This window comes from Propithecus coquereli, unplaced genomic scaffold, assembly GCF_000956105.1.
Source record: "Propithecus coquereli isolate 6110/MARCELLA unplaced genomic scaffold, Pcoq_1.0 Scaffold5, whole genome shotgun sequence".
NCBI lineage: Eukaryota > Metazoa > Chordata > Mammalia > Primates > Indriidae > Propithecus > Propithecus coquereli.
Window position 1 is genome coordinate 8101460 of NW_012150840.1, and position 23066 is coordinate 8124525.

A 23066-nucleotide genomic window follows, 5' to 3' on the forward strand; every position below is an offset into this window, starting at 1 on the left:
GTGAGGAGTCACCTGTCCACTGCCAGCAATGGACCTGTCATGGGGGCAACAGGGGCAACCAAGATGACAAGGCCCAGGAGTGTGGCAGGGTTAATACTGCTTACGGAGCAAGCTCAAAGGGCCACCCTTGCTGGGAGGAGTTGGGGAGAGGGCAGCCCTGAGAAGGTTCTGCTACAGGGCTGGGGCTACGGCAGAACCAGAACTGACCTGTTCCCACAAAGGATCCTCCAAGAGCCTTCCAAGGCTGAAGGGGTCCTCTTTCTTCCTCACTTGCTCTCCATGGGTCTCAACACCATGTACTGGCTCCTCCATCCCCTAGAAACTAGACTGCTCAATTGGCTTGAAAATAAACCAGTCAGGGTGTAGAACTCTGCCCTTCTCCACTTAGCTGACTTGCCTCTAGGCCCCCACTGTGGATCCACAGGACCCCTCTCAGCATGACCGGAGGGTGTCATACGTTTTCAGCAGGGCCACTGTGGGGAAGGGGCACTGCCACAGCCCACCAGACCGGAGTGGGTGGGGAGGCATACCGCAGGAAATCCCCTGGCATCAGGCCAGCAGGAGCGGTGGAGGAAAGGCTGCGGGACAGGTGGGGCCTGCCTGGCAGCTGTGGTGTCAGCCAGGGACTCAGGGATGGGGTGGGTGTGGTGGCCACCATGGACAAAGGGCCGCTAGTGGTAAAGGCCTTAAAAACAAGAGAAAAGGGGAAACGCCACCGAACGCACGGGGATTGAAACCTCCAAAAGCCCAAGGTTGGTGGGAATCCAGCACCACGGGGGCCCCCAGAAGGCCAAGGGAGCAGCGTGGGGAGGAGCCACGGGAAGGTCTCCCAGCCCTTTCAGACCAGCCCTGCTGCCAAGCAGCCTCCCTGCTGCCCAGTCTCGCTCAGGCTGCAGCTCAGCAGGCCCCGGGGAGGTATTGGTTGCAAGCAAGCACCTGAATATTGCCTAATGGAACCAGCCAAAGCCCAACTAAATCCCAGTGAGAGGGAGGAAGGTCAGGCCTGGTGTCCCACCTGTGGCCCCATTCTCAACATCCCTTAGCCAGGACAGGGCCTGCTGCTTCCGGTCAACCACGTAGTCCAGTCAGCCACAGGCCTCCTGCCGCCAGCCTCCGAGCTTGGCCGAGATCCGTGGACCCTTCCCAATGTCCTTCTGCTGCCTTGACACCCCACCCCTCAACACCTGGCCACAACCCCCAACACCTGCTCCACCCTGTGGGGCTGTGGGTGCCCCACGGGGCTGAGGCAGGCCCAGGGCCGGGCTTGTGCCGCACAGGAGGGGCAACCCCACCACCAGCTTGGTCTCTTTGTCCATGGATTCCATGAGAGACCCTCAGGCCCCCCACCAGCCTCCCTACTCAGTCAGTCTTGACATGGCCGTTGGCCAGGGCCAGGGGGCCGCTGGGCTCCCCGGGCTCTGCATCCTTGTCGAAACGGAGGCGGAGGGTGTTGCGGATGACGAACTTCTCCACGATGAGGGCCCCGCAGAACCAGGGCACGGCGTACTCCAGGGTGATGAGGCCCATGAAGTCAAAGTCGAACTGGGAGTAGTCCCAGGGGCAGGCGTTGAACTGGCGCAGGATGAAGCCGGTGGTGAACTCCCACAGGTAGGTCCAGAGCGTGTAGATGAGGCAGCGCAGCAGCAGCGGGCAGCGGCCCCGCAGGCGCAGGTACATGCGCTCCACGATGAGGATGGAGGTGCCGTAGATGAAGAGGGCCCACACGCTCGTGACCCCTGGGAACTTCCAGTTCAAGTTCACCACGAACTCCCAGGCTGCCGTGAACATCACCTCGCAGAAGTAGCCATGGATGGCGTACAGGTACCAGCGGGACAGCGCCGTCAGGGGCTCGGCAGAAGCCATGGTGCAGACTGGGGCTGGCTGCCGGGGACACAGAGAGACAGGTGAGGGGAGAGCCCCCACTGCTGCCCACACCGCACAGCCCAAGCCTCTGGTGCGACCAGGCTGGAGGGGATCTCAAACCTGCCTCTACTTTCTCTGTCCCCTACGGAGGTGTCTATTACACTCTGTATAACTTCTTCGGATTATCTGTGGTAACTGCAGCGATGGCTGTCTTGAGCCACCAGTCACCCCCATGTCTAGGCTGCCAGCAGATTTCTCACGAGGCCCAACCACTGGGGACTCCATCTCTTCCCTCATTTCCCCTCAAACAGTTCCATGTCACTCACATTTCTGAGATCTTTCTATATAACCTATCACATTTGTATTCGTGTGTGCATGCATTTTAATCATTTTAAGTGTACCAATCCAGTCGTATTAAGTATAGTCACAATTTTGTGCAACCATCACCACCATCCATTTCTAGAACTTTATCATCATCCCGAACTAAAACTCTATACCCATTAAACACCAACTCCCCATTCCCCCTCCCCTCAGCCCCTGGCAACCACCATTCCACTTTCTGTGTCTAAGAATTTCACTACTCTAGCTGCCTCACACAAGTGGAATCATACAAATACTGTCCTTTTGTGACTGGCTTACTTCACTTAGCATAACGCCTTTAAGGTGCATCCGTGTTGTAGCATGTCAGAATTTCCTTCCTTTTTAAGGCCGAATCATATTCTGTGTATAGATCACATTTGTTTATCCTTTCATCTGCTGCTGGACACCTGGGCTGCTTCCACCTTTTGGCTACTGTGAACACAGGTATACAAATGCTTTCACTTCTTTTGGGTACAAACCCAGAAATGGATTTTCTGGATCATACGGTAATTCCATGGTTAACTTTTTGAGGAGCCACCATGCTGTTTTCCACGGCGGCAGCACCATTTTACATTCCCATCAGCAATGCACAAAGGGTTCCAATTTCCCCACAGCCTTGCCAACACTTGTGATTTTCTGTTTGTTTGTTTTATAATAGCCACCCTAATGGGTATGAAGTGGTATCTCATTGTGGTCACATTTGTCTTTGTCACATTAAATGGGGTTTTGGTGTTTAATTTCAGTGTTGAGGCAAAACCAATGAATTGGCAGAAGAAAGAGTCCTCCCCTCTCTTTATGTCCTGCCCACCCCCACACCCCGCCAGTCTTCACGGCCTGGCTCCCATCCTGCTTCCCCGAAGACTGGCCTGGCCCACAGGCCTCTCTACATCCTCCTCGCCCTCCACCAGCGACTGTATGGACCACTCGTTTGGCCCATTATCAAATGGCACCCTATTAACTTTTTGAGGTACATACCCTCGTGATCCAACTAGCCCGTGAACTCCTGAGGGCAGTGACTGTTGCGCAGTCCTGTGTTTTGCAACTTTGGCACGGGCCTCTCCCGAGCAGCCCCTCTCTAAATGACACATCCTATTTATGTGCAAAGTGGCGTGGGACCGTTCAGGGCCGTGTCAAGAATGGGAAGGCAGGGCTTGAGAACATGAATCCCAGCTCTGCCAGCTGCCAGCGGACACCCAGCTTGACATCTCTGCCAAGGCCCTCTTCAAGGTGGGAGAAGAGACAGAGGTTAAGGAGACAACATCTGCAGGATGCCTGCATGCCTGGGAACCCAGCCTCATCCTTCAGCTAAAGCAGGCCTGGTTACTGTGCCTACCCACCACTATGTATTGCCGGGTGTCTTCCAAGCACTTCCATTCACATTTTATCATTGGTTCTTATATAATTACAATTCATATGCAGGTCAGATAGTTTTACTCCCATTTTTTTTTAGATGAGACAATTGGGGCTCAGAGAGGAGACATCATTTGCCCCATATTCCAGGGCCAGTAAATGGAAGAGCTGAGACTAGGACCAGTATCTCTTATTTTCTACTTCAAAACGCATCCCACTGCATACTGCTGCCCATCTCCTGGACATGTGTGCCTAATGTCGCTTCCCTGCTCAAAAACATCCACCAGCTAGCTCCCCATTTCCTAAGAAAACACTACAGCATCCTTGGCCTGGCATTCAAGGCTCTTCATGACCTTGCCCCAATCTACTTTTCCAGCCTTATTCTCTCTCACAATCCTGCTCTCCCTGTCTTACCCGCAGGCCTTTGCAGACCCATTCATTTTGTTTGGTGCACCTTTGTCCTCTCATTTCCACAGGAACAAACCCAGCCTACAGGTTACCTTCAGAACAAAATCTCTTTCATGCCCCCAGCCACAAGTCCTCTCTTCCTCCTCTGAATTTTCATAGCACTTACTCTGCCTCTTCCTCTTCCGTACAGATTTTCTGTTGAGTTGCGTAGAGAACTTTCAATCCCTAGCCAAACCTCTTTCCTGTGTTCTGCACCTATATATTAAATATCTTGTTCCTTCCTAGACACCTCCACCTAAATGTTCCACAGGCACCCCAAACTCCCTAAATCAAACTCATTATCTTTTCCCCAAAACCTATTTCCCTCCTAAGACCCCATCCTGATTAATGGCACTGCCATACACCCAGTGAGAAGCCAGAGATAGGCTGGACACGGTGGCATACGCCTGTAGTCCTAGCTATTCGGGAGGCCAAGGTGGGAGGAAAGCTTGAGCCCAGGAGTTGGAGGCTGCAGTGAGCTATGAACACACCGTAGCACTCCAAGATGTGCAACAGATCAAGAGTCTGTGTCTATAAAACTCAAAAAAAAAAAAAAAAAAAGCAGCAGCAGCCAGAGGCTCTGGAGTCACTTAGCTCCCTCTGCCACATCCCCACTCTGAAGTGAGTTCCTGAGAGTAAGGGCCTTGTCTGTCTGGTCCAGCACTGTATCCCCAATGCCAGGCATAGTAAGCCTTCCACACACATAGTAAGCAGTCCGTACAAGAATGAAGACGTTTCTTAGGCAGTTAGCAATTGCCACATAACAAATCATCCCCAAACCCTGTGGCCTAAATCACCTGTCATGTACTATTATTACAGTTCACGTGTCTATGGGTTGGTACATCTTGGCCGGCCTTGACCATGAGACTGTGAGTCATCTGGGGCTCCCGGCTAGGGCAGTGCAGCTGTGGTGGCTCAGCTTGCTTGTCTCCCGTCCTCCTCCTGGGCTCAGTAGACTTGCCAGGCATTTTCTTGTCATGGCCAGGGCAGAGGCAGAGATGAGCCTGCCTGGCTGCACAAGCACGGCTCAGGGCTCTGGTTAAGGCATGCCACAAACGTCCCATATGCCAAGGCAAGTCACTTGGGAAAGCCACCAAGTCGGCCGCTAAGTCCTGCCCTTTCTACCTCTTAAATTATCTCTGGAATCCATCTCCTCCTCTCCATTCCCCTCTTCTCATTGCTGCTGCTCTGGGTCAAGCCCTCATGTCTCACCTGGACGACTTCTCAACAGCAGTCTCCGGGCTTTGCCTTGTTCCTTCCCAATTCGCTGATATAAAAGAGTCTATATGGAAAGAGCAATCTTTCTAAAACGCAAATGTGATGTTTCTCTCCACTTACAGCCCATTAGTAGATCTTCAGCAACTACAGAGTAAAGCTCAAACCCCTAGGGAGGGCTGGCAAAGCCCTTCACAAGCCCTCTCTGCCTCAGATCCTGTCCTCCAGATTTCCACCTTGCAGTTTGTGCTACCTGGGACACCCTTCCCACCTGTGACCTTTGTTCCCTCCCAGGCCTGTGAGTCAATACTAATCTCTCAAGACCCAGCTCCTCCTCCATGAGGACATTCCTAAACACCGCACCCTCCAGAGCTGTCTACTACCTTGTCTGTCCACCTCCGTGCTCTCGCTTCTCTGTGGTCCCAGTCAGCACTCTGCTCTAACGATTCGTCTAAAGGCCAGCACCAGTTGCCAACGAGTAGGAATGTTTGCTTAATACAATATTGACAAAAAGGAGTCAAAACTGAATATTTAACATGACTTTGATTTTGCAAAGACATACATACATATAAATATACAAAAAATTTAGCAACAATCATCTCTGGATGGTGATATCATGTGATTTTTTTCCTATATACTCTAAAATTTTTTCCTAACAAGCATGTAAAACTTTTACAAAAATAAAATTTTATCTTAAAAATGCTTGTTGACCCCAGGACTTGGAAGTTACAGTGAGCTACGGTTGTGCCACTGCACTCCAGCCTGGGTGATAGTGTAAGACCCTGTCACTATTTAAAAAAAAAAAAAAAAAAGTCCTTGTATCTGTGTAACTGAAAAAAAAATGCTTGTTGAGCGAATAGGTATTAATCCTCTTGGTACCTTGTATATAGATATTCGGTAAATTTGCCAAACCAATGAACCTAAGGAAACCTGAAGTCACGTAGAGTTAATGCAGGTTCTTCCCTCCTGAGCCATCCCCAACAATAAACCATGACTCACAGTTTAAACATGTTCAGTTGGTTGAGCTCAGGGGCTCCAGATCCTGACTGCCTGGGTTGCATTCCTGGCTGATGCTCCCCACCTGCGGGATCTAAGGCTTGTTACCTGACTGCTCTGTGCCTCTCTCTCCTTATAGGTAAAGTCAGGATAATAAAAGTAACTACCACAGAAGGTTACTGTGAGGATGAATGAGCTAATTGAGCTAATATACATACACACTGCTTAGAATACACCAAATGTTCCAGAAAGGGTAACTGTCATTTCTGGCACAGAGCCAGGCTTCTGGACCATTCGTCCTGCTTTGAGCACACCTCCTACCTGAGGAAGGATCACTCTGCCCCATCCCTCGCCAGCCTCCAGGCAGCCTTGCCTGTCTGGCGGGTTAGGTCTTCACCTCTACCCTGAGCACCAAGCTAGGGACCCAAGATGGCCTATGAGGACAATAATCCCACGTATAGCCCCCAAGAGAAAAAACTCCCACAAACAGCCTAGGGGAGTAACCGTGAGCTTCCAGCTTCCCTGTGGCTACACAGGGATTAATTAAAGGAAAAGGAACTCAGAACCAGCACTGAGGATCAGGCTTGAAAAGAGGGTGAGAGAAGGCTGGGTGAGGTGGGCCTGTAATCCTAGCACTCTGTAAGGCCAAAGTGGGAAGATAGCTTGAGGTCAGGAGTTCGAGACCAGCCTCAGCAAGAGCAAGACCCCCCCATCTCTACTAAAAATAGAAAAAGTTAGCCAGGTATGGTGGTGCATGCCTGTAGTCCCAGCTACTCGGGAGGCTGAGGCAGGAGGATCGTTTGAGCCCAGGAGTTTGAGGTTACCATGAGCTAGGCTGACACGAGACAGTGAGATGGTCTCAAAAAAAAAAAGAGAGTGGCATGAAAGGAGCACAGCCTCTTATACCCTCATTTTATCCTATATTGCCCCCTCTCCTGGGTAAGGAGTGAACAGACTCAGGCTCCAGGGACACACACCAAGGAGGGGCTGTGGCCCTGAGGCAGGGCGGCATGGGCACAGGGATCTGGGGACCACTCAGCTTCCTAGCTGACTCAGGCCCCTCTGAACTTAGGTCTGCCCACCTGACCTACACGCATACCCCTGGCTCTCCCGGCCCCAAGGACCTGGGCTGGGGGAAGGGGCTCCCCACTCAGAGGTCCACTCCTGCATCCTGACATGACTGCGTGGATCTCATTACTTGGGCCAGCCCCCACCTTGACGCTAACTTTAAACCTGCTCTTCTTGCCTCTGATCTCTCCTTTCTGGGACGGTCAAGAATGGTTTCCCAGCCGGTAACTAATCAGATGCTCTGGTCTCTCCCCTTACCCTACCCTAGCAAGTAACTTGGAACAGCTAGACCCAAAAACCCTACAGCAGCAGATGAAAGAGGTAACTGTCAAGGGAGAGAAGAACCTAGGGTGAAAGAGGGCTGGGATGGCAGCTCGTAGAGTGGTGGGAAATACTGGGATTAGAGGCCAGGAATTGGCGTAGGGACATGTTCAGAAAGCCACTCCCCAAACCCATTTCAAATAATCACAGGAGCCATGCTTAAACCTTGAGCTAGGACAGGCTCACCAACCCTCCACTGGGCACAACAGGCCCCCTTTCCCTCCCCTGGCCTCCCCCACCTGACCTGCTGTGACCCCAGGCCCCTTTCAGTACCTTCTCACTCAGCTGTGGGATGAGAGTCTGGACAGAGACTGCAGCAGGAAGAACCAGCAGCTCTTTCTCCTGTGATAAATACAACCATTCTGAGTAACGTGACACAGGACAGCCCGGGGACAAAAATTTAAAGTGAAGAGGAGGAGGGTGTGAGCAAGAGTGAAAGCTGGGGAAAGAGTTTTGAGATTAGTGGATGGCTTCATAAGTGGGATTTGGGGGAATAACACTCGAACACAAGAGCCCTCATACTTGATGAAAGGGCCTGGGGCCACACAGTCCCAGCACAGGGCCAGGACTCAAGGTGACTTGTCAGGGCAGGGAACTACCCCTCCAAGGGAACAGGTGACAGGAAAGGGAGCTGGCCTTCAGAGTATTTCACCTGCTGCTCTCTGAGCCTGCTGACCTATTCCCCAGGGGACAGAGGGCAGAGTGAGCAGTTGAGAGGGGTGAAGAGATTGCCACATAGGTCTAAGACAGGCCGGAGGCAAAACCAGATGCCCTTGGTTTTGTCAAAAACTCCCATGTTGTTCCAGGAAGCTAAGGTGCCACAACACGATTCTGGGAATTTCTGTCCAGAGAAATATCTTGCTAGAACATTGGGATTCCCTTCCCATGTAGCCAGGCTGGGCAGGCCTTCCTCTTTTACCCCATTAACTTCCCAAGTTTCGCTTCCCTCCCACCCCCCACCTAAATCCCTACAGTTTCATGCCCTCAGGAGACCCACATCCCTTCTAGGAAGCCCCTGAGGGCAAGGCAGTGGGGCCAGTCCCTGGGAGGCTCTGTGCTGGAGGTGAGTGCAGTCCATGGGAGGAGGGAAGTTGCTCTTCCATGTGGGCTAAGACGCAAGGTCTGAAACCACCCTGAGCTTCCCCTGTGGCCCTCAGTTAGGGGGGAGGAAAACAGGGCTTGCTTCAGGGCCAGAAGGGAAGCAAGTGGAGGGAAACACCTGTGGCCAGTGGATGGCTCAGACACCACAGGGCTCCACACTCTTGCTGTGGGCAGCCCCCAGGAAAGCCCCCTGGGATCAGTGACGCTGCAGGCCTTAATGGGGTCCTCTCCCACCTCCCAGCTCACAATAATAACAAAGCGCTCTTCTTGGTACTTTCCATGTTAATCCTCAAGCCCATTTTAGAGATGGGGAAAGTGAGGCAGAAAGAACCTACATTCTTACAGCTGTAAAAGGCAGGGTTAGAATTCAAACCCCACAAGTCTGGCTCAAGTCTTCACTCCTAATCACCATACTGCACTGCCTCTGAGGTTGACCGCAGGCTACACAGAGGACATTACCATTTTCTGAGTTTCTGCTTCTGGAAAGCTGGGAGGGTAGGTGGAGACACAACAGGAAGCAATGAAAAGGACATGAGCTTCTAGGTGGATCATCAAAGCTCACAACTGGGTGTTAGAGCTACCAAAGGCTCCCAGCGTATTCCTCAGGCCTAGTTCTGGCAGGATCCACACAAAGTCCTACAGGGTCAAAGCTGACTCTCCCAGGACCATGGCAACTGCAACCTTCAGGGCCTCAAGGCTTGTGCCATTCCAAGACCTCTCACCAGGACACACATGACCCAGAGCCTCCTTGGCTGTCAGCCCACCCCAGTGCTCCTGGGAATCCCAGACGGCCAACCCCTGCCACAGAAACACCAGCCAAGAGCGCTGGCTAGCGTGCAGGCAGCCCAGGAGCCATCGACCCGGAGCAGCAGCAGCCACAGTACCAGGAGCAACTGTTCCACACACAGGATTTTAGGGGCCTCAGATACTAAGCAGTCCCAGCAGGAGGCACAACAGGGTGAGTGGGCTTAGGGAATGCAGGCAGTCTTAGCACGGAGGTCCACAGGGCTCAGGAAGCAAAGGCATCTGGCATGTTGCCTGGAATGTTCTTCCCAGGCCTTCGCATGGCCACCTCCCTATTATCATTCAGGTCTCAGCTCAGCTGTCACCCCTGAGACCTTCTCTGGTTCCCCAATCCATAACAGCCTCTGTCACTCACATTATTCCATCTTATTTTCTTCACAGAACTTTCACTTTCTGATACGTTGCTACTTATTTATGGTCTGTCTCTCCCCAGCTAGAATGAAAGCTTCATGAGGGCAGGGGCATTGTCTTGTTCACTACTGGGTAACCAGTGCCTAGAGTGTGCCTGGCAATAGCAATAATGCCTGGGGAATGGATGGATGGATGGATGGATGGATGGATAGACCCGGACAGGCCCAGGCCCTTAATCACTGATGAGGGCAGGTATAAACAGCTAGCTGGCTCAGCCTCTCTCCTCTCCTCTTTCTTGGGAAATACAGCCTTCTAAAATTTTTAATTCTAGCATTTTAAAATATCTTTGTTTTTTCTAATTACAAAAGTAACATGTGCTCACAGCTAAAATTTACATGTTACAGAAAGGAATGAAGTAGAAAGCAAGAATCCCCTATAATCTCACATCTTAGTGAAAGTCACTATTAATGGTATGTTGTAAAGTCATCCAAATTAAACTTCGTTTTAAAAGAAGACAATCCTCACCCATGTCTCTCAGTAGAAAAAAATAAATAAGAAGCCAATCCATGCATAATAAAAAAAATTCATAAATCCACCCAACTAGCAGCCATTATCATTTCCCCTTTACAATCTTTTCCCATGTGTGTATTTTATAGGTTTCCTTAATCTACTTACCCTGCAACCTGCTGTTTTGATTCATTGTATTGTAATTGTTTTTCCAAGTTGCTATATAGCCCATGTGCACATTATTGTAGTAGCTGTATAATATTCCACCAAGTGAAAAACTATAATTTACTCAACCTAGATGTTCATTCAACAAAGGGAACAACTGTTTCTCATTTCCACTATTACAGATGATACCACAAGAAACATCTGGCTGGGGCGCAGTGGCTCACACCTGTAATCCTAGTACTCTGAGAGGATTGCTTGAGGCTTGAGGTCAGGAGTTCGAGAGACCAGCCTGAGCAAAAGCGAGACCCCGTCTCTACTGAAAATAGAAAAATTAGCCGGGCGTCGTGGCGCATGCCTGTAGTCCCAGCTACTTGGGAGGCTAAGCCAAGAGGATCGCTTGAGCCCAGGAGTTTGAGGTTGCTGCGAGCTAGGCTGACATGCCATGGCACTCTAGCCCGGGCAACAGAATGAGACTATCTCAAAAAAAAAAAGAAAAAATTAGCTGGGCGTGGTGGTGCACGCCAGTAGTTCCAGCTACTTGAGAGGCTGAGGCAGGAGGATCACTTGAGCCCAGGAGTTTGAGGTTGCTGTGAGCTAGGCTACATGCCATGGCACTCTAGCCCGGGCAACAGAGTGAGACTATCTCAAAAAAAAAAAGAAAAAATTAGCTGGGCGTGGTGGTGCACGCCAGTAGTTCCAGCTACTTGAGAGGCTGAGGCAGGAGGATCACTTGAGCCCAGGAGTTTGAGGTTTCAGTGAGCTATGATCACACCACTGTACTTTAGCCAGGGTGACAGAGCAAGATTCTGTTTCAAAAAAAAAAAAAAAAGAAAGAAACATCTTCTATGCCTGTGACAAAAGAATTAAGTCCTTTTATTCTCTAGGACTATTTCCTAATAAGAAGTAGAATCACTAACATCTCCAAGTAAGATTAAAAAAAAAAAAGAACAAAAGAAAAGAAAAATCAATAGAATCACTAGACGAAAGGGTACAACCATCTTGAGGCTTATGGTGTAGACTGCGCTGGGAAGACGTGTCATGTGGGGCCTCCCATCGTAATCACATTCCCATAGTGGGAGGCCTCCACGACCTCCAATCCCCCTCCTACATGGTCTAGGCTTGCTCACACCACCCCAGCTACAAATCCACTCAAGAACACCCTTCTTGACACCCCACCCCCAGTCACAATCTAGTTTTGCAAACCCAGGCTAAGTGGGAAAACAGATTCTAACCCTGAGTTGTAAACTCAACTGCGAGAGTCAAGATCTACCTAAATATTCACCTGGTTACCTTTTTTCCACTCCCTACAAACTCCCGCATGGAATCCAGTCAAGATTGCAAAGGTGCCAGCCCTGCCTGCTTGCCTGCATACCTGCTTGCCTTCCAGGGAACTCCCTTCCTGTTGATCCCTGATCCCACCATTGGACTGTCCGCCCTGTATAGACACAATAGCCTTCAGGCCAGACAGGCCTCTAGGGCTTGGGAAAGCAGCCAATTGTCATTTTTTAAAGCAGCATCAAGGAAAAGCCAGAGGCTGAGCTGGGAAGAAAGGCCAAGTGAGGACAGGCAAGGCTATGTGGCTAGGGGCCTTCTCACCCTACCTGGAGCTACTCTTGCTGAGAAGAGATGCTGACCTGTGGACTCAGTTCCTCCTGACCCCCTGATAGTCACTTTTATGGCAGCTAAGGCTTCACCAACTCCCTCAGTCCCCAGGGCCCTGGATGCTCTACCCAAGGGACAGCACCACATGAATTGCTCATGGCTTCTGGGCTGAGTTCAGTCCCAGGTGAGGTACAGTCCCCCCTGCACGGATGTAAAGCCCGATGACCGAAGTGGATGCTATCTCCCAGGTGTGGGTGTCTGGCTTCAATCATGTCAGCTGAGCTGGGTCTGGCCCAGTTTGGGGTGGCCATGTGGCTATAAGATGGCTCCAGCACGTGACACAGCCTGATATCTGACACTCCCCTCCCACTCCGGAACTGTAGCCCTGTGATGGGCCCTGGGACAGGAAGCAGGCTCAGAACTAGACCTCCAGACCCATGCTGATGAGGCACCAGGCAGGCAGCTGGAGCCGGCAATCCCTTGGGTGCCCAGAACATACTCACTGATCACACTCTCGAGTGCGCGGCTCAGAACAGACATCAGGATCACTGCCCAGGAGTGTCCCTCGTTCACCTTTGTTGGCTGGCCCTCGGTGCCATTCTCAGCAGTGTAGGCTTAGCTGATCCTTGGCTGGTGGGCTGGCAGCTTCCATGTGTCCCTGGGAATAAAAGAGGAGGCCTTCTTTAGCTTAAACTGCCCCCAGCAGATCCAAGGCAAACACTGCAAGGCCCTGGGCTCTGGGCTCAGCACCAGACACTCATCCTGCCCTGGCCTCCAGGGCCCCTCTCCTAGAAACTGCCACCTCCTCTGTGCTGTCCTGTTTGCTCAGATCTGATTAATCCAGCCACGTGAGTCTGTGGACAGTCCGCACATGGGGTTAAGACTTAGGGTTTCTTGCACCATAACTGAATGTGTACACACTTGTTAATCTGAGAGGAGATATAATTTTAGAATCCATTTCTATCCTCATTTAGCTTCAAATTACACTCTCACCTTCACCCTGTAGCGGGTACATCTGTTCTCAAGGGCGGTCAAGAACCCCATGGAAGGCAGACAATGTAGGACATGTGTTTTAACATTTGGGGAGTCAAAAACAACCACACACACAGAGGACCAAGCAAACAAACACACTGTGTGCTAAAAGCCCTACCAGCAACTCCACCACCCTAACATCTACATAGCTCATTTTATTATTTTACTATTATTATTGTGAAAGCTCTTTCTACTAACATCCATAACTGGCTATAAGCTGACATAAATCTTACTTTATAATGCCCTTTGCCATGTCCATAATTTTAATAATATCCCTAAGACTTGACCATTTGATGGAGATGCCAACATTTTTTGTTTTAATATGAAGGTGCTGAAGCTTCCCTGAACACCCCCTGGATATAGCACCATCTGCACATGCCCAAGGACAGCACTGAGGCCCAGCATGGCCCTACAGGACAGACCAGCCACTCAGAAGCTAAGAACAGTATGTGGCTGGGGGTGGGAGCTGGTAGTGCCCCACGGATGGCCAGGCTGGGTGGACCAGAGGTGCCAGCCTGTGCTGAAGCCTACACCCACCTCCCTCCCCCGCCCCCACTCCGGGCTCTCTGGGTGGAGGCAACTGTGGGGCAACCTGTGGGGCAGCAGGGGAGCTGAGGAGAAGTGAAAGGGCAGCGGGTAGGGACCTGAAACTCACCGTGTGCAAGTGTGCTTTTGGGAGGGGGGTGCCTCCCCGGGTCTCCCCTCGGGGCCTCTGGACTGAGACAAGTGTGGTGAACTGCGGTGCTCAGCCTTGCCTGTCCCTCCCCAGCTCCTCCACAAACAGGACGCTGCAACCCTCTCCCACCTGTCCATCCTCCTCCCAACCTGGCTGACAGTGGGCATGGATCACCCGGGCTATCATCTTGAGGAAAGGGCTTTAATGGGGCTGTCTGACACCCTCCCCCAAGAGCCAGTGCCTGGGGAGTTCACTTCTAGCTATGGGCACTTCCCCTTCCCCAGGCCCTAAGCAGGCCACATGGCACAAGTCAAAACAGAAACAAAAACCAAAGACCACATCCTGCCACACAGCCTGCTGGTTACTGCAGTCAGCCCTGGAAGCCCGTTGCTTGCTGAGGTGCCGCCACAGCAGTCAGAACAGGTTCTTCTTGGGACCAACCTCTGCCGGACACCTCCTGCTTCCTGGTCTGTGGGCTTTCCCCCCAGGAAGCTGGTGGGGGACACTGAGATAATGGTGTAGCCGGGGCCCACCTGTTCCTCCAAGTGCACAAGCTGTCTGCAGCCCCCACTGACACTCCCTGGACCCCAAGAGGAAATCCCAGGGGACAGAGGACATGAGACTCCTTGGTAGATTATGCAACCTGAACCGGAAGTTTTGGGAGCATATGAATGTACGACGAACCCTTGCAGCAACTAACATGAGGGTAGAACTTATATCATCTCTCATGATTCACTCAAGACACCTGTGGGGCAGGGAATGCAGAAGTGATCATCTCCATTTTAGAGATGAAGACACTGAGGTTCAGGATGCTAAGAGATTTGGCCAAATGCACACATTGGAATCAAGTCGCCCTCTCCCCATACAGCGTGCCTTCCAATTGCTTCCCACCCGAATCTCATCCTTAAGGCATGCACGGGTCTGCACACACCGGTCTTCAGTTCAGTGTAATCTTCTTAGTCATTCTGTAAGCCACTCATTTTGTAAACATATGGCTGAGTTTGCCCACCCGGCTTCTCCATCAACAGGCCCATGGTGCTCTCGGAGCGTGAAGGAGCAGAGACCACTGCTCAAGTTTTTTTTTTTTTGAGACAGAGTCTTGCTCTGTTGCCTGGGGCTAGAGTGCCACGGCATCAGGCTACTAACTGCAAGCTCAAACTCCTGGGCTCAAGTAATATTTCTGCCTCAGCCTCCCGAGTAGCTGGGAATACAGACATGTGCCACCATGCCTGGCTAATTTTTTCTATATATGTTTAATTGTCCAGCTAATTTCTTTCTATTTTTAGTAGAGGCGAGGTCTCACTCTTGCTCAGGCTGGTCTTGAACTCCTGACCTTGAGCGATCCTCCCGCCTTGGCCTCCCAGGGTGCTAGGATTACAGGCATGAGCCACCGCTCCCGGTCCACTGCTCAGGTTTAAGCTCTGTCATCTCTCTTGCCTTCCTCTGCAGCCACCCACTCCCTCCTCCTCCCAGACCCTGCTCCAAGCCCACTCCTTTGTGGCGCCATCTCACATCCTCTGGGTCATTCCATCACTGATGTTCCCTCACAGGACTGTGACCATCTTTCTATTGCAACATGTTGTCCCACCTTAAAATTATTTCCTGTGTATCTGTTTCCCCCTCCACACAATGAATTCCTTGAGACCACAGAATTTCTGTTGGATGGATGGACAGGCCAGGTGAAGAAGGGTCCAGCTATATTTGTGGGTGATTGAGTCATCCAGTGTCAATAACCAAGCATGGTAATGTCTGGCATTTCTAATTTCTAGGCCACCATCCTGGAAGGGCTCTCTCCTGCAGAGCACCATAAACATTGGTTTACAATGGTCAAGGTTATCTCAGCAAGATGAGGGAAACTTGGGGTGCTTGCTCTCTTTCCTCCCATCTCCAAGAACCATGACACAGGATGGAAAGGTGCAGAGAGACACAGTGGGTGGGGGTGGCTTGGGTCTGGACAATATAGAACACAAGTCCAATGTCACACCTCCTTTACAGGGAGGGCTGGGGCAGAACAGAGCTACCCAGGCAACCTGAGACACTGTAGGCTCCTACATGGGCAAGGGCCAAGCACGGGTTCAGGTCAGAGAATAACAATGCCTATTCTGTTATTTCTACAATGTGTTGGCACTCTCTAAATGCACATCCAGTTTTCATGCGCGTAGAATTCATTTCCCAAAGAGGTTTAACCAGCAGCTGCTGGCAGGAAATTCCCTCTGCATCATTTTCTCTCCTCCCCTGTAACTATTTAGGGTAAGCTGGGCTTGCAGGTTTGAGTCTCTGCTTCTCTGACTGGAACCTAAAAACCAAATCTACTCCGACCCCTACCCCGCCGTCTCCATGGCCTGGAACCTAAGCATGCAGGCAAACACTAGCCCCTTTTTGCCCATACTCCTCTGCCTTAACCCTTCCCAAATCGCCCTGTAAAGGAAAAAAGTCTTTTCCTTCTACTCTCACACGCAACACAGAACACTTCTGTGACGAGATGTGGGTTTTCCCCACATGCTAAGCAATTCTCCACCAGACACTAACTGGGTATCCCAAACTCATTTCAACTCTGACTACCTACCCCGAGGTAGAGTCAGATGCCACATTTTGAAGGCTCAGACCTGCAAGACTACCCCTACTTCAGATGCCAATCACAAGTAGTAGGTTGTCACCTACACTCCTGACCTCCAGCCTATAAACCAGGGGTCCCAAGACACCCTACTTGGGCTCAATTAATTTTCTAGGATGGCTCATAGACTCAAGGAAACACTTACCTTTACCAGTTTATTATAAAGGATGCAGGTGGACAGCCAGATGAAGAGGTGGACAGGACAGAGGTGCGAGGGACAGGGCACGCCAGCACCTCCACCAGTTCAGCAGCTCAGCAGCTCATCAAACCTTCCTCAAGTGTGTTTATATAGCTTCCTGGAGGTCCGTGGGTGGGGCTGAAAGTTCCCACCCTCCAATCCTCTAATCATTTGGTCTTGCTGATGACTGGCCCCATCCTGAGGCTATCTAGGGGCCCCACTCTAAGTCATCTCATTAGCATAAACTCAGGTATGATCAAAGGGGCTTATTATGATTAACAAAAGACACTCCTGGCCAATTGGGGTGGCTCAGGCCTGTAACCCTAGCACTCTGGGAGGCCAAGGCGGGAGTATCGCTGGGGGTCAGGAGTTCAAGACCAGCCTGACCAAGATCAAGACCCCGTCTCTACTAAAAATAGAAAGAAATTAGCTGGACAACTAAAAATATATAGAAAATATTAGCCGGGCGTGGTGGCACATGCCTGTAGTCCCAACTACTCAGGAGGCTGAGGCAGGAGGATCGCTTGAGCCCAAGAGTTTGAGGTTGCTGTGAGCTAGGCTGACGCCACGGCACTCATTCTAGCCTGGGCAACAAAGCAAGACTCTGTCTCAAAAAAAAAAAAAAAAAAAAGACACTCCTATTATTAAGGAAATCCCAAGGGTTTTAGGGTTCTGCAACAGGAACCCAGGACAAATACCAATATTTCACTTTATACCACACTCCCCCAGCCAGGTGCCCACAAAGTAAAGAGAAGATGCCCAGGGACCCACCGCGGGTCCCTCTGCTTAATCAAGGCCCCCAGTTCTTCCCACACAACCCAGAACAACTGCTTTTACTTATCCTGTAAGCCCAGCCCTGAACACAAATGCATCTGGCAACTTCCCAAACCAAGGAGTGACCATGCTCAGCTCAGCTACAGATGCAGTAGGTATTCCAAATCCTCCTAGGGAAAGGATGTGTCTGGCCAGTTCCTCCTGGGACGCTAGGAGGGTGCTGACTGGCACAGGGAGAGTGGGTGGAGGGGGAGCCAGCCCCACCCCCTGCGCCCTCTCCTTCCACTCTGTGCCCCTTTGCGCAGGGCATGGAATCTGTATTGCCCTGCATGACCGACATCTGGCCCCCATATTCTGTCTCGCTTGGAGGCTACCTCATCCTGCCACCCTCCTCTCCTCTCGTCTTCCCCCCCATCCAGCCCTCTCTACCTTACACACTCCTCTCAATGTCCCCCCTCCAAGCAAACCCTGCTCACTCAATTCTGACACTTGGAGGGTGGTCTCTGGCCCCATGCTCCTTTCCTCTCCCTCCCCCGCACCCCTGGCCTGGGTAGCTGCTGCTCTGCTGAGAGGCTGGACAGCTGCTGGGCTCTCTAATTAGCTACCTGGCTGCCGTCCCAGAGCGAGGCATGTGTTACTGTGAAGAGCCGCCTCACCCCCTTCATCAATAGTCCCCTCTGCAGATCCCATCAGGCAGCAGCAGAGGGGCCTGAGAGAATCCTCCTCCCATGACAACAGCAAGCCTCCTGTTGGCTGGAAAAGAAATGGCAGCGGCCTCACAGCTTCACTGGCGAAGTGACCAGGGGTTTATCTAGGTTCTCCCCATCACTGCCCATGTCCTTAGGGTGTCCCACAGGTTACCCCCCACACTGTGCCTTCAGGGGCAGTGGGGACCCTACAGGTGGAAAGAAGCTTAGCAGGTCTCTCAAAAGGCCGTGACACCAGGCTCTGCTTTTCATGGCCCTGCAGAGCCAAGCCACCCCAGAGATTTCTAAACAACCAAGAAGGCCTGTATTAGCTGGTTTGTTTATTCAAGGTGTTGTATCCCGGTAGTCAACAAATGTTTGTGCACCTGCTGAAGGCCAGGCACAGACTCGTGTGAACAAGAGAATGTCCCTGCCCCCTGGGAGACACAGGCTGATGGGAGACAGACAATGAGTAAGCCAACACACACCGTAATTGCTGATATTATGCCGATATTATGCCATGAAGATGCAGAAAGGCCTGGTGGGGGAAAGAAAGAAATTGGATGCTGCAGAGCAAGTCTTAAATGTTAAGGAGGTAGCATTTGGGCCTAGATCAGAAAAGATGAGAAGAAGCCATGCAGAGAACTTTGGGAAAAGCATTCCAAGCAGAGGGAATGGTAAGTAAAAACACCCTGAAGTAGGAGAAAGCTAAACAAGTTTGAAGAACAGCGAGGCCAGAGTAGTTGGAGTCTGTGGTTCTGCTGCCACTGATCCCCGCCTGCTGGGGTGCGCATCGACCCCAGCCTGGCAGCCACAGCATCGCATTCCCCTGGCTCCGTGATTCAGGGATGGACGCGTGCTCCAATCAGAGCTCCTCCTGGAACTTTCGTGGGAACGACCAGAAAAGAGATGACCACTCTGTTTTCACTGGACTTGGAGCTGTAAGGATCTAAGTCCGAAGTTGACAGGGTGAGAGGGGAAGCTGTCTGAGAGAAAGAGAGAGAGAGAAAGACCAGGTCCAAGGGTATCTATATGAATCCTGGATCCAGCTGTTAAGGATGACCCTTGAGAAACCCCCTAAATGGGATTTGAGAGCCCCAACACTGCCTGCCAAGCAATGAGTTTTCCAACTTAGTGAAAGCAAAGGGTATTAACAAACTAGAACCATTGGCTGCATGCATTTATTATTTATTTATTTATGAATGAATGAATGAAATCAATGAGACAGGGTCTCACTCTGTCTCCCAGTGTAGAGTACAGTGGTGTGATCATAGCTCACTGCAGCCTCGACCTCCTGAGCTCAAGTGATCCTCCTGCCTCAGCCAGGACTACAGCTGCGCACCACCACGCCAATCAACCACTCCCAGTCTACTCCCCAAAAGACAGACCACGTATCCACAGTGAGATATGATCGCTGCCCAGACTTTGTGATTTCCCCTATTGGTAGAGAAGACGATTCGCCTAACCTTGCCAGCAACTTGGCACACCCTGACAATCTTCTGCAAACAGGACTCATGACGGCTAGAGACAAAGCACAGCCGTTGGTAGTGCAACAGATAGATTTTTTTTTTTACAAACTCCAGAGCCGCACTATCCAATTTGATAACCACTAGCCACATGTGGCTATTTAAATTTAAATTTTAATTAACTGAAGGTGAATAAAGTAAAAAATTCAGTTTCTCAGTTGTACTATCCACATTTCAAGTGCTCAATAGTGACATGTGGTTAGTGTCTACCATACTAGGTAGTCCAGATACACAGCATTTTCATCACCACAGAATGTTCCATTGGGTAGCCCTGCTCTAGAACTTACCAAGGGTGACCAGAAGGCCACCAACACTTAGACCTAAACTTGAGCTCCATTCCCATGCTCTTGTAAATCCTTTCCTTCTGAACAGACACACCTGCTCTCCCCCTCACCCTCAGGCTCAGGCCTAGTTAAATAAGGCTGCCATTGTGAGAAGGAGGGGAGGGTTAAGTCTTGTTCCATAAAAATCACCATCTTCTGTCTGAAGAGTGACTTACGTCCAAGAGACCAGGAGAGGGCCCTGGCTATAGGGTGAATGAGGCTAGCCCCTGGCTCTCTGACTACAACTCAGGCTAGGGGGTACTGCTTGGAGTGTTTAAACATTCCACATCATTTATTCTTGGCCTTCTATGTGTCAGGTAGCTTCCACTTGGGCCATCTCATCAGTCCCTTCCACCCTGACTTAGGAGGCAAGTGAAGCTCAAAGAGGTTAAGGGTCTTGCCTATGGCCACAGCTAGAAAATAGGAGGGCCAAGGTCTCTACCAGTGCTTTTTCCCCTTACACCACTCATGAGAGATGGGGACGTGTGGACAGAAAGGAGAGGGACTTGATTTACCTAAGGCAATGGGCCACCTACAGTTGACAATAGGTTATCATACCAGACAATCTCATGTAAGCTACCCCCAGGGCTTGGGAGAGCTGCCTTCCAAGCCTACGCACCTTGAAAGGCCAGTTCTTGAAAGACACCACACCAGAACCACAGGGAGGCCGTATCAGACAAGATAAACCTGGGAGGGGGTAATGCAGACAAGCTGCAGTTCTCCCTGGGTAAAGAGGGAAGGGCATGATCCAAACTTCTCTTGGAAGGTATCTGGACCATGTGTTCCTTCTCTGCATCCCCATGTCCTGGATGATACTTGACACTGAGTAGGGACTCGCTCTCCAGTTGCTGAATGGGAGGAAAGTAGGGTGCAGGCCCTCAAAGAGGGAGGAGCCTGACGTTCAGGAGCACTGGGGAAAGACTGAGGAAAAAGAGTTGTTCTGGGGGGGCCGTGATGGTTGCTCTTTGCTCTCCACCTGACCCAATCCGGACTTTCCCTTTCCTTTAAGGAATAGCTCACAGGAAAGGCTGGCATATACTCTGCTGGGCACTGGCCCTGGCCACGCCAGGCACGTCCACCACGAGCCATAAGCCCAGCAACCCTGGCCCTTTGCTCAACCACTTGCTGGACAGCTCCATCCACTGAGAAAGCAGGGAGCCTTGCGACATGCTCAAAATACAGCTCCAAACAGCAGTTAGGCAAGAGTAATTAAAGGGAATGTTATCTCAGTCAGTCTCTCATTAGCCACGTAATTAGACTGCTGAATATAATTAACATTCCTTTTGACAAAGGAAACAGAGGACCCATTACATTCATTAGGACAGCCTCAAACCAGCCTGAGGAAGGCAGAGAGGAGAATTTACAAATAAGACCGAAAGAGGTTACATAGCTTTCTCAAGGTCACAGTGCTAGCAAGTGCCAGGTCTAGGATCTGAAGCCAAGCAGTGTGCCTGTGGGTTCTATGTTCCGTCAGAGGAGCAGCTCTGGGGGCTCCAAGTTGGGAGCCAGAAGATCTGGGGTACAGGAGGCCCTGAGTTGGTGGTTATTGGATTTGGAGCAGCCAGGCCAGTCAGCCCCCCACCCCATCACGCCCTGGACACTGGGGTGGAGGGACAAGGGGACACCCAGACAAGCTCCTGCCAGTGCCCAGCAGGCACATGCCACCCGCCTGTTCACAAGCAGTGGCTGGGTGTCTCCAGTGCACAGAATCAGCACTCACAGAGCGGGGACCAGAATACCTCAGGACACGACGAGAAGAGCACATAACCAAGGCTCACCCAACATTTGATGAAAACCAAGGCTGTGGAAGAAGCACCAAATTTAAAAACAGAAGAAGTTATAGCTGGGAAACAAAATTAATAGTGCCAACAAAATAAAATGTTTTAAAAGTATTATTAATATCCTCTGAGGGATAAGAGGGACTACTGTGTCCGTGAAACAAAGCAATGCCGTTACCAAAAAAAATGAAAGTTAAATATCTTAGAAATGAAGGAAATTCACCATGGCTAGCTCTAGATGAAAGAATAGAGTGACTATTAAAAACTCTATATAGTTGTCCCTCAGTATCCACAGGGGATTGGTCTCCACCCGCCATGGATACCAAAATCCTCGATGCTCGAGTCCCTTATATAAAATGTGTAGTGTCTGCATATAACCTACACACATCTTCCCGTATACTTTAAATCATCTCCAGATTACTTATAATATCTAACACAATGTAAATGCTATGTAAGTAGTTGTTATACTGTATTGGTTTTTTATTTGTATTATTTTTAATTGCTGTATTATTTTTTTCCCAAATATTTTCAATATTCAGTAGGTTGAATCTGAGGATATGGAATCTGTGGATACAGAGGGCTGACTATATATTTCTGCTTTTCTAAACTTCCTGTATTACTTTCAGAACTGGAAAAGTTATTTTTCAAAATGCCTGGCGTGAGGTAGCTGCTCGGTAAGATTTTGTTGAACAAACTACTTTCCAAGTGAAAGTGGGTAGATCCTGTCCCCTGCACCAACTGTTGGGCCTCTCCAGGGTGGTCCATAACTCGCTGTCCCCCAATCACACCATCCATTCTCCTGCCTCCGGGTCTCTGCCCACAGGATCCCCCCACCTGGAATGCCCTTATCTCTCTCTGTATTTACCTGCATTTGCCTGTCCTTCGACGTCCACTCAAAGACCCTCCTTAACCCAGCTTGATCCCTCCTCCCCCAGACTCCTAAGATCACCTAGTTCTCCAGGGCTGCGGGACAGCTCTGGTTGGGTTGTCCTTTGGGGTCACAGTATTGACAATTTATATGTCCCTTACCTTTCAGTGAGGCCAAGTCTTGTCTCCCCAAGGACACAGGGAAGGCGCTAGCCTTCCACTTATACCCCACTGTGCCCAAATAAAGCTGAGGAGCTTTCGCAATAACATTCTTTTATGTCAGCTGAGAGAATGAGGAATGAACTATTGTTTCTGGTGGGAGTAGGAAGAGGAGAACAGTTACGGAGATGTGGTTACTCAACAGGGCTGGGCCCAACATAGCCAGGCCCTTCCCCGTGGGTGATGCTCCCCCACAATGAGGCACCTGGTCCTAGAGAGCTCTGAACTCCCACTCCTTGGGCT

At 50.7% G+C, this 23066-nt stretch overlaps 1 protein-coding gene across 1 annotated transcript; it reads right to left on the reverse strand.

Annotated features, from left to right (window-relative positions):
* Positions 1-849: 849 nt before the first annotated feature.
* On the reverse strand, positions 850-12764 carry TMEM229B (transmembrane protein 229B). Its single transcript, XM_012656125.1, has 2 exons — positions 12654-12764; positions 850-1881 (listed from the first exon to the last, which is right to left on the reverse strand). The coding sequence occupies exon 2, from the start codon at positions 1861-1863 to the stop codon at positions 1360-1362; it is 504 nt and encodes a 167-aa protein (XP_012511579.1). The 5' UTR covers positions 1864-1881; positions 12654-12764; the 3' UTR covers positions 850-1359.
* Positions 12765-23066: the final 10302 nt, after the last annotated feature.

Excerpts from the sequence above, each read along its gene's own strand:
- TMEM229B (XM_012656125.1), bottom strand. The coding sequence starts at position 1,863 with ATGGCTTCTGCCGAGCCCCTGACGGCGCTGTCCCGCTGGTACCTGTAC.